At 45.0% G+C, this 12213-nt stretch overlaps 1 protein-coding gene across 1 annotated transcript in view; it reads left to right on the top strand.

The window, feature by feature from the left end:
• The window catches only part of LOC123157489 (uncharacterized), a 37648-nt gene extending 26882 nt beyond the window's left edge, over window positions 1-10766 (top strand). Inside the window, exon 4 of the mRNA XM_044575788.1 lies at window positions 10317-10766. Coding sequence (XP_044431723.1) covers window positions 10317-10766 — 450 coding nt within the window. The remainder of the gene's footprint in view (window positions 1-10316) is intronic.
• Window positions 10767-12213: the final 1447 nt, after the last annotated feature.

Genomic DNA, 12213 nt, shown 5'->3' with positions numbered 1-12213 from the left:
TTCTTACCAGTGAGGAGTTCATAGGATGTCTTCTTCAGAAGCTTGTGAAGATAAACACGGTTGATGACATGGCATGCAGTATCAATAGCTTCAGCCAGAAATTTCTTGGAGTCTTGTATTCATCAAGCATCGTCCGTGCCATCTCAATGAGTGTTCTGTTCTTGCGCTCTATGATGCCATTCTGCTGAGGTTTGTATGGAGCTGAGAACTCATGAGTGATGCCCAATGTATCCAGGTAAAGGTCGAGACTGGTGTTCTTGAACTCTGTGCTGTTGTCACTCCTAATATGCTCGATCTTGACGCCATAATTGTTCATGGCATGGTTGGCGAAGCATCTGAAGACATCCTGCACTTCAGTCTTGTAGAGAATTATGTGCACCCAAGTATATCTTGAATAATCATCAACAATGACAAAGCCATAGAGACAAGCAGTAGTAGTGAGAGTAGAGTAGTGAGTAGGACCAAATAAGTCCATGCGGAGCAGCTCGAAGGGTTGAGATGTCGTCATGATTGTCTTCGAGGGATGCTTGGCCCTTGTCATCTTTCCAGCTTCGCAGGCAACGCCCAGATGATCTTTCTTGAACTTGTCGCCCTCGATGCCTATGACGTGCTTCTTCTTTGCGAGAGTGTGTAAGTTCCTCATGCCAGCATTCCCTAGCCTCCGATGCCAGAGCTAGCACTCTCAAGCTTTTGCTAGTAGACATACGGCAAGCTGTGGTCCTGCTGAGAAATCTACCATGTACATATCATCTTTCCGATACCCTTCAAAGACTAGAGACTTGTCAGATTCCATTAGTACAAGGCAATGATATTTTCCAAATATCACAATCATGTTCAAGTCACAAAGAATTGAGACAGGCATTAAGTTGAAACCTAGGGATTCAACAAGCATCACTTTATCCATGTGCTGATCCTTTGAGATTGCAACTCTACCTAGACCCAATACCTTGCTTTTACCAGTGTTAGCAAATGTGATGTGACTCTTGTCAGATGGACGTAAGGTTGACTCCATGAGAAGACTTCGATCACCAGTCATATGATTAGTGCATCCGCTGTCCATAATCCATTCTGAAGCATGATCTGTCATACCCTACAGTACAGTTAGGGGAATAGGCTTCACCAAGAGTATTGTCAAGCATAAACATTTGACGGACAAGAGGATTATCAAAGCTCAGATCAAGATTAGGACATATAGGATGATTGGCAAGCGATTCAGGAACAAAATACATAGTAAGACCATTTGGGCATTTGATCTTGCGCCCTACAAGATGTTTTAGGTCCACAGCATTAGCATCAGCCGCCTTTGATTTCCGGCTGGAGACCTTTCCCTGCAAAAGAAAGTTAATTCTTGTTAACCACCCACATCTTCAGGGGTGGCTTAGAAGCAATGAGTATAAGTGTAGCATCTGAGAACTTCGGCTTTGGAGCCCTAGCAAATAGCCTTGTAGGAGATGAATGATACTCATATGAATAAGCAGAAAAGTTCTTAGTTTTATGAACATAGCGGTTTGAAGACACACGCTCATATTCATAAGTTTGAGTATGATTGACCTGCAAAACATTGGCGTTAGGGTGACTCAGTTGAGTCCTGTATCTGTATGAAGCCTTTGGACCATATGAAGCCTTTGGTGTGGGATTTGTCTTCTTCCCAGGCGGTTTCGTGATGACATTCACGGGAAGATTCTCAAGACAAATTTTGGGGAGCTAGATCTTCTTCATAGGTGGCCCATTCCTGCAGTTAGTACCAATATACCTGGCAAACACTTCACCATTCTCATTCTTAAACAGTTTATAGTTTGCATCAAAGGATTCATCAATGATAATAGGGTTAGCACAAGTGAAGCCAGATAAGGTGGATGGATCCACTGAAGGTTCCTTTGTAGCAACCCATGTGGTTTTGGGGTACTGTTCAGGCTTCCAGTAAGAACCATCAACATTCATTTTCCTCTCGAACCCAACACCCTCTTTCCGAGGGTTTCGGTTCAGAATCTGCTTTTTGAGGACATCGCACAGTGTCTGATGCCTTTTGAGACTTTTATACATCCTTGTTTCAAGCAATGTCTTCATCCTAGCATTTTCATCAGCAATAGTGGTGGCATCCTCAGCAAGGGGGTTAGTTACCACATCAACAGTTGAAGATATTTCAACAGTAGCAGCAGTAGAACATTCAGCAACAGAAGTAGCGTTATCACGCTCAAGGCATTTTAGACATGGTGGTTCAAATCCTTCCTGAGCGGGACTGATCTGTTGAGCGCGAAGTGACTCATTCTCTTTTTGAAGATCTTCATGAGCCGCTCTCAATTTCTCAAGCTCTTGCTTCCTTGGAAGATAATTATAGGAAAGCTTTTCATGAGTGGTTGAGAGCGTTTCATGACGACTTTCAAGTTCCTGGTACTTAACATGAAGATTTTTTATGTCTTCAATTAAGGACTGAGATCGGGTCATTTCTGCGTCCAAGAGGTCATCGCTTTTGTCTAACAGCTTTTGAGTATGTTCCATAACTTTCTGTTGTTCAGTTGCAATTTTAGCAAGTGTATTGTAGCTGGGTTTGGATTCACAGTCAGAGTCATCTTCACTTGATATTTGAAAGTAAGCATCGCGTGATTTTACCTTGGCACCATGTGCCATGCAGCAGTAGGCGGGAGCAGAGTCGTCCTTGTCATTAGCATCAGCGTTGGTGACAGGGCCATTGTCTTCAGTGCTGAAGATGGACTTGGCAACGTAGGCTGTAGCTAGAGCCAGACTTGCAACGCCAGGGTTGGACTCCTCCTCAGACTCCACCTCCGCCTCCTCAGAAGCAGACTCCTCCTCTGAATCCATTTCCTTGCCAACAAAAGCACAAGCCTTGCCAGATGAGCTCTTCTTGTGTGATGAAGACTTGGACGAAGACTTGGAAGAAGACTTTGAGGATTTCTTCTTCTTCTTGTCATCTGAATCATATTCCTTGCTCTTCTTCTTCTTGTTGTTCTCATTGTCCCACTGTGGACATTCAGAGATGTAGTGTCCAAGTTTCTTGCACTTGTGACATGTTCTCTTCTTGTAATCATGAGTGGAAGCTTCATCATTTCTTGAGCTGGATCGTGAAGACTTTCTGAAGCCCTTCTTCTTAGTGAACTTCTGGAACTTCTTCACAAGCATAACAAGCTCCTTTCCAATGTCTTCGGGATCACCAGAACTGCAGTCAGATTCTTCTTCAGATGAGGAAACAGCTTTTTCCTTCAAAGCGCGAGTTCGGCCATAGTTGGGACCATAGAAGTCTCTTTTCTCAGATAGCTGGAACTCATGTGTGTTGAGCCTCTCAAGTATGTCAGACAGTTCGAGTGTCTTGAAGTCAGGGCATTCTTGTATCATCAGGGCAAGGGTGTCAAATGAGCTGTCAAGTGATCTCAGCAGTGTCTTGACGATTTCATGCTTGGTGATCTCAGTGGCGCCGAGAGCACGAAGCTCATTTGTGATGTCAGTGAGTCGATCAAACGTGAGCTGGACATTCTCATTGTCGTTTCTCTTGAAGCGGTTCAAGAGGTTACGAAGAACACTGGTCCTTTGATCTCTCTAGGTTGAGACGCCTTCATTGACCTTGGAGAGCCAGTACCAGACTAGCTTCGATGTTTCCAGAGCACTCACACGGCCATATTGTCCTTTGGTCAGATGACCACAGATGATGTTCTTGGTAGTAGAATCCAGTTGAATGAACTTCTTGACAGCAGCAGGGTGACACCTTCACCAGTCTTGGGAACACCATTCTTGACGACATACCAGAGGTCGACATCAATGGCTTCAAGATGCATGCGCATCTTATTCTTCCAGTAGGGATATTCAGTTCCATCAAAGACGGGGCACGCAGCAGAGACTTTGATTATCCCTGCAGTCGACATAGCTAAAACTCCAGGTGTTTAAACCGAATCACATAGAACAAGGGAGTACCTTGCTCTGATACCAATTGAAAGTGCGAGTTGTCGACTAGAGGGGGGGTGAATAGGCAATTTTTATCAAAGTCTTCAAAACATGAGAGTTTCGAAGACAAACAATAGAAATGAACCTATTGATATGCAGCGGAAGGTAGATTACACTAAGCAAGCCATAGTCAAGTATACAATGAAGTGAAAGCACGAAGACTAATAGCAGCTAGGTAGTGAAGATCAGGATGGAAGATAGTATGAAGCAAAACAACAATAGAAGTCACATAGTGAAGTCAAACAGGTAACACAGGCAGGCAATGACTTCATGAAGACAAACTGAAAATAAAGAGAGGGAGAAGATAGAACCAGTCGCTTCGTGAGGACAAGATTTGTTGGACCAGTTCCAGTTGCTGTGACAACTGTACGTCTGGTTAGGGAGGCTGAGATTTAACTCAGACGACCGTGTCTTCACCTTGTTCCCCTTGAGCTAAGGACACCCAGTCCTCGCACAATCACTCTGGTAAGTCTTCAAGGTAGACTTCCAAACCTTCACAGACTTCGTTCACAGGCGATCCACAATGACTCTTGGATGCTCAGAACGCGACGCCTAACCGGCTGGAGGATTCACAGTCCTCAAGTGTAACAAGTCTTCAGGTCACGCGGACAGAAAGTCTTAAGTGATGCCTAACACTATTTGGCTCTGGGTGTTTGGGCTTTGTCCTTGCAAGGATTTCTCTCTCTCAAAAGCTTCGGAGGTGGGTTGCTCTCAAACGACAAAAGCCGTGCACTAACTCTGAGCAGCCACCAATTTATGGTGCAGGGGTGGGCTATTTATAGCAACTAGGCAACCCGACCTGATTTGTCCGAAATGACCCTGGATCACTAAGGAACTGACACGTGTTCCAACGGTCAGATTTCAAACACACGCGGCAGCTTGACTTGGGCTACAAGTAAAGCTGACTCATCCAGCTCTGGATAAGATTTGCTCTCATTGTCTTCGCTCGAAGACATAGGATTTTGGTTGAGCATCACTTCAGTCACTCTGACTTTGTTCACTGGGACCCCACTTAACAGTACGGTGGTTCCTATGACTCAACAAAGAAGAAAAGGAGACAACAAAACAACTAAGTCTTCGCGCTCCATAGTCTTCATGTGATGTCTTCTATTGTCATAGTCTTCAATGTGAATATCTTCACATACCACCATTGTCTTCAATGTCTTCATACATTTTTAGGGGTCATCTCCGGTAGTAAACCGAATCAATGAGGGACTACTACCTGTTTTATCCTGCAATTCTCACAAACACATTAGTCCCTCAACCAGGTTTGTCGTCGATACTCCGAAACCAACTAGGGGTGGCACTAGATGCACTTACAATTTGTCGTGGTGTTTATAGATGATATCTTGATATACTCAAAGAATGAAGAGGAACACAAGGAACATTTGCGTTTGGTTCTCGAGAAGCTCAGGGAACACCAGTTATATGCCAAGTTCAGCAAATGTGAGTTTTGGTTGAAGGAAGTTGGATTTCTTGGACATGTTATATCAGTAGAAGGTATAGCAGTGGATCCCACCAAGGTTCAGTCAGTCACTGAGTGTTTGGCACCCACCTCAGTCAGAGAGATCCGCAGTTTTCTTGGACACACGGGATACTATCGGAGATTCATTGAGAATTTCTCTAAGATTGCAAAGCCTATGACGGCATTGTAGAAGAAGGACACTAAGTTCCATTGGACTGACGAATGTGAAGCAAGTTTTCAGGGGTTGAAGAAACGTTTGACTACAGCCCCAGTGCTGATTCTGCCGGATACACGCAAGGATTTCCAAGTGTATTGCGATGCATCTCGCTTAGGACTTGGAGGAGTACTTATGCAAGACGGGAGAGTTGTTTCATATGCCTCACGACAACTGAAACCGCATGAGTTGAATTATGCCACGCACGATTTGGAGTTAGCAGCTGTGGTGGATGCGCTCAAGACCTGGAGACATTTTCTCATTGGAAACCGTTGCGATGTGTACACGGATCACAAGAGTTTGAAGTACATCTTCACACAGAAGGAGCTTAACCTCAGGCAGAGGAGATGGTTGGAGCTCATAAAGGATTATGACATGAAGCTGCATTATCATCCAGGAAAGGCCAATGTCGTAGCAGACGCCTTGAGCCGTAAGAGTTATGTTAACACCCTTGTAAACGGAGGGATGCCAAAGGAGTTAGCCGAGGATCTCAGGGAACTACGTTTGGAGATAGTCCCTAGAGGTTTTGTTGCAGCAATGGAGGTTCAGTCTACATTATTGGGAAAGATTCGAGAAGCTCAGAAGGATGACAAGGAGATTGCCGAGATAAAGGAGAAGATGAGCAAAGGGAAAGCCAAAGGTTTTCATGAGGATGAGCACGACACCTTATGGTTTGAGGACCGTATATATGTGCCCAATAATGTAGAGATCAGGAAATTGATACTACAGGAAGCTCATGACTCGCCATACTCGATACACCCTAGAAACACCAAGATGTATTTGGATTTGAAGGAGCGTTTCTGGTGGACCGGTATGAAGAAGGATATTGCCGAGTATGTAGCCGTATGTGATGTATGTCAGAGAGTGAAGGCAGAACATCAGAAGCCAGCAGGATTACTTCAACCTATGCCGATACCCGAATGGAAGTGGGATAAACTTGGCATGGATTTCATCATCGGATTGCCCAGGACTCGATCAGGATATGATTCTATTTGGGTAGTAGTTGATCGCTTGACCAAAGTGGCTCACTTTATTCCAGTGAAAACCTAGTATACCAGTGCGAAGCTGGCCAAGATATATATGACCAGTGTCGTATGTCTGCACGGAGTTCCGACGACCATCATATTAGATAGAGGAACACCGTTTACTTAAAAGTTTTGGCATGAGCTGCACCAGACTTTGGGAACCAGGCTAGAGTTCAGTACAGCTTTTCACCCGTAGACGGATGGATAGACTGAGAGAGTCAACCAGATTCTGGAGGATATGTTGAGAGCTTGTGCGCTAGATTACGGATCTAGTTGGGATGACAACTTGCCCTTCACGGAGTTCTCATACAACAACATCTACCAGGCTAGTTTGAAGATGGCACCGTTCGAAGCTCTGTATGGAAGAAGATGCCGAACACCGTTGATGTGGGATGAAGTTGGAGACCGCCAGTTGTTTGGACCGGATTTGATTCAGGAATCTAAAGAGAAGGTTAAGCTGATTCGGGATAGACTGAAGGTAGCTCAGTCCCAACAGAAGAGTTATACAGATTCAAAACACACGGAGGTAGTCTATGAAATCAGAGATAGAGCGTATCTGCGAGTATCACCTCTTCGAGGAGTTAAGCGTTTTGGAGTAAAAGGAAAGTTAGCCCCGAGATTTGTTGGACCGTACAGTGTTTTGGAACGTATGGGAGAAGTTGCCTACAAGTTGGAGTTACCTGGAGGACTGTCAGGAGTACATGATGTGTTTCACGTTTCCCAGTTGAAGGTATCTCTCAGTTATACCTCTGAGAGATACAGTGCCCCTGGAAGCGATTCAGTCGGACAGTGATTTGACATATGAGGAGAAACCTGTCAAGATTCTAGAGTTTGCCAGCCGAGTTACTCGCAGCAAGGTTATCAAATTTTGCAAATTTCAGTGGAGCCACCATACCGAGGATGAAGCCACCTAGGAACGAGAAGATGATCTATGGAAAGACCACCCACACCTATTTTCTAGCCAACCCGAATCTCGAGGGCGAGATTCATCTTAAGGGGGGTAGGTTTGTAACATCCCAAATTTTCAATTTGGAATGTTATACATAGGTCATTCTTGCATATCATATTTTTATTGCATATTTGTTTTGCGATCCTCGAAATTCTAAGCAACTCAAGGACCCTCGGAGAGAGTTGGGGATTTCACCATTTTCGTATTTGAAATTTTTATCGAATATCGAAACGAGGAGCATTTGCTTTATTATTTTTCCCTCCGAAAATATTTGATATTAAAATATATGAGAGGAGATAATATGACTTATCCAAAATAAATGAAATATTGGAGGAAAATATTAAAATCAAATATTTGATTTATTCGGATTTTATTGCTATTTTATTTGCATAGGAAAAATTCGCGTTTTTCAAGATTGCATTATAGGCCCAAATAAATGTTCACCTTGTCCGTCTTATTTTTAGAGGATGGGGAAAACTTATTTCGGGATTTTTGGAGTCCGTTTAGTATTTATTTTCTTTCTTTTTCTGCACGTCGGAATATTTGTTTTTTTAAAGGAAACCGACCCCGGGCCGTACCCGACAGGGACTCCGCCCGGGGGGGGGGGGGGATTGCTTTATAAGCCTCGCCGCCCCTGGCCCCGCAGCCCACCCGCGCCCCAAACCCTAGCCGCCACCGCCGCCGCGCCGGATGCCGTCACCGTTGACCGCCGTTGACCTGTCGGTTTACTTCGGATAACCCCGATTTTTTTTATTTTCTTCGGTTTGCTTTCGTTAGATCGGTTTTCCCGACGGTTTATTTATTTTGCGGACGTTCGTCCATTCGTTCGTTTAAACGAACGCCGTTCAGTAAACGAACGCCGTTCACCCGTTAGTTACAGACAGCGAACGTTCGTTCGTTAGCCTGTTCGTTAGTTTTTCTTTTTCTCGGGATTTTCGCGATTATTTTCAATCGTGATTTCTGATCCGATTTCCGTTTTAGTTTATCTTTTCTCTCGTTTATCGGAATCAGGCGATTCAAGCGCCTAGATCTTCGTCTCAAAGCCGTCTTTCTGTTTAACCAACTTGAACAAGATTTTGATACTGTAAAATTTGACTTTAGTCCATGTTAGTAAACGCATCTTGTTTCTTTCGCCGTTTGAGTTTTGTTGCTCCATTTGATTTGATTCTTTTTGCAAATGGGAGTTCTTAAGTTGAACTTTCTGGTTAGATCTTCTTACTCGAGTTTTACCCTTGCATCTTTGCTTGATTGCTTAAGTATGCTATTGTTTCTTTGCGATAGAATTCCCGGAGCGCGAAGCATGCTACTACGAATCACTAGGTTTTGCGGATCGTCAGCAAGGCAAGTAACACATTGATCATACCCCTTTATTACCCAGTTTTTATGCATTAGCTACAACCATCACACATTGCATGAGTAGGATCTCTTAATTTGTGGGTTTGGGAAGTAGATGTTGAGGTAGAACCTATTACCTGTTTTCATATCAACCCTTGGGAGTTACTTCTACGTATTGCTTATATTGCTATGCTGTGCTCGTAGACGTGGATTGGGTTTGAGTGTATCCATGATAGATGTGAGATTGTTAATTAATGGTTCAACTTAAGGTGGCAACTTTAATACACATCTTGGTGGAATTCTTGTTTGGGCACCTGGGGTATCCAGTGTTGTCCTAGGAGATCTCGGTGTATCCGTGTTATCATCCTACGGTTCGTCACCCAGGCTCAAAGGGATCATGAGATTATTCATGCTAGAAACTTCCGTGTGCAGCCAGAAGCCATTATGAGCTCTGGCATAGTTGAGTATGTTGTGTGACCTCTTTCAGTGGTGGACTAGCCAGCAGATGTAGGGGAAAGTAGGTGTAACTATCCACCCGGAGTAAAGAGTTAATGCTTCTGAAAGACTGTGTCTCGGTCATCCGTTTCTCAAACACCATGTAGTGCGAGAAATCCAACGGAGGAGATCGAGTCTTGTGGGGAAAAGTGCGCAAACCTCTGCAGAGTGTACAATATAATCATGGTTAGCCGTGTCCCCAGTTATGGACATCTTGAGTATCTAGTACTTGGATTTGCCTATTGTATCTCATCACTCTAATTTAATTTGGTGGGTTAATAATTACCTTTAATTGGGATTGAGACGGGGGTGCCATTCTCAATGATATTTCAACTACCATGATAGTTAAATAAAATTTATTCCTTTGTTGTAGGGAAAAATTGGTTTTTTTCGCAAAATCATATAACCATAGAGCCTCCACCAGCCACATATGCATATAGTGATAGCGTTATCTGTTCATTGCTCTACTGTGTTATATTGCCAGCATATTCCATGTGCTGACCCATTTTCGGGCTGCAACGTATTATGTTGCAGACTTTTGAGACGAGGAGTAAGGTTCGCTAGGTCGTTGTTGTGCAGCTCAGCTATGCCGTTGGAGTTGATGGACTCACTTTATCTTCCAAGTCTTCCGCTGTTATCGTATTAGATGGCCTTAAGCCATATTTATTGTACTAAGTTCTCTATGGAGATATTCGATGTAATAAGTGTTTGATTGCTACTCTGTTATAAATCCTTCGAGTACTGTGTGTGTCAGCATTACCGATCCAGGGATGACACTGAAGCACAGAGACTTGACCGTTTGAGGCCGGGTCGCTACACAACTTGATGGTGATGAGGTGGCTGAAGTGAAACGGCGACGGCGGCGACGATCCCATCAAGGCGACGCCCTGGGGTGAGGGCACCATAGAGGCCGTCAGCGTGACCGGGGACACGGCCGGAGGAACAAAGGGCGCGGGGACAGATGGCGCCGCAGCCGGGCCTGACGCCGATGGCCCCGCCATCAAGGCGGACTCGGACGCCACCGGTGGTAGCGACGGGACAGCACCCGCGGCAGGAGAGCCGGACGACGCAGCAACGGTGTGCACCGCGAGCTCGCGCCCAAACGACGAGGCTGCTGGAGGAGTCGAGAAGAAGGAGCCTACGCTCTGTGTCCCGAGCGGGGACGGCACAGCGGCGACATCCAGCGGGAGGGACAGCAGCGCCGTGAGCGAGGCTGGGAGGAACCCCGCGGTGGTGGAACCAGACGTGGCGGCGCTCGACATGGCGGCGGCGCTATCGGGAGCAGCGGCGGTGATGACGGCGGCGGCGGTGTCGGGTATTAGGGTTTAGCGGAAGCGAACGTAACCTAGCGTGATACCATGTAAGACAAAAGGTTTTGGGGGGAACCGGCACAACCCTCTAGGGGTGGCCTATCACACATATATATAATAAAAGGGTACAATGTTACACAATACAGACACATATATGGGAACAATATAGTCTAACAGTGGTAACAATGATTTCCCCGATCAGATCGTCACGTCTGTTAAACGCGTGACATAGATTTTCCTCTTGTCCCTGTTTTCCTCTCGTCCCTGGCGGCTGGAACCCTAGCCGCCGCCAAGGAAGTCCGATCTTCCAACGCCACTCTCCGGTGGCTCCCCTCTGCCGGCGACCTCGGTCGTCGGTGGTGAGGGGGGTCGCCGGATCCACGCGCGTGGATCGTTTTTACTCTCATAGTCTAGGTTTTTAGGTTGTTCATCGTCTTGGCTTCGGCGGCGACGATGACAACGCTGAATAAAGATTCTTCGGATCCTTCCCTGACGAGGCCATCGGTCCTATGGTTGGGGATGGGTTTGAAAACCAGCCTGTTTAAGCAAGGATGGCATGGCGGCGGCGGCATCCTTGTGGTGGTCCTGTGTCCTTGCTACCTCTTAAGCACTGCGTTGGTTTTCCCTTGAAGAGGAAAGGGTGATGCAGTAAAGTAGCGTAAGTATTTCCCTCAGTTTTTGAGAACCAAGCTATCAATCCAGTAGGAGGCTACGCGCGAGTCCCTCGTACCTACAAAAAACAAATAAATCCTCGCAACCAACGTGATAAGGGGTTGTCAATCCCTTCAGGGTCACTTACGAGAGTGAGATCTGATAGATATGATAGGATAATATTTTTGGTATTTTTATGGTAAGATGCAAAGTAAAATAAAAGCAAAGTAAAAAGCAAAGGAAATAAATAAGTGTTGGAAGATTTATATGATGAAGATAGACCCGGGGGCCATAGGTTTCACTAGTGGCTTCTCTCAAGAGCATAAGTATTTTACGGTGGGTGAACGAATTACTGTTGAGCAATTGACAGAATTGAGCATAGTTATGAGAATATCTACGTATGATCATATATATAGGCATCACGTCCGAGACAAGTAGACCGACTCCTGCCTGCATCTACTACTATTACTCCACTCATCGACCGCTATCCAACATGCTTCTAGAGTATTAAGTTCATGAAAACAGAGTAACGCCTTAAGCAAGATGACATGATGTAGAGGGATAAATTCATGCAATATGATAAAAACCCCATCTTGTTATCCTCGATGGCAACAATACAATACGTGCCTTGCTGCCCCTACTGTCACTGGGAAAGGACACCGCAAGATTGAACCCAAAGCTAAGCACTTCTCCCATTGCAAGAAAGATCAATCTAGTAGGCCAAACAAACTGATAATTCGAAGAGACTTGCAAAGATAACCAATCATACATAAAAGAATTCAGAGAAGATTCAAATATTGTTCATAGATAATCTT

This window comes from Triticum aestivum, chromosome 1D (genome assembly GCF_018294505.1).
Source record: "Triticum aestivum cultivar Chinese Spring chromosome 1D, IWGSC CS RefSeq v2.1, whole genome shotgun sequence".
Taxonomy (NCBI): Eukaryota; Viridiplantae; Streptophyta; class Magnoliopsida; order Poales; family Poaceae; genus Triticum; species Triticum aestivum.
This window is presented reverse-complemented; position numbering and strand designations above follow the sequence as displayed.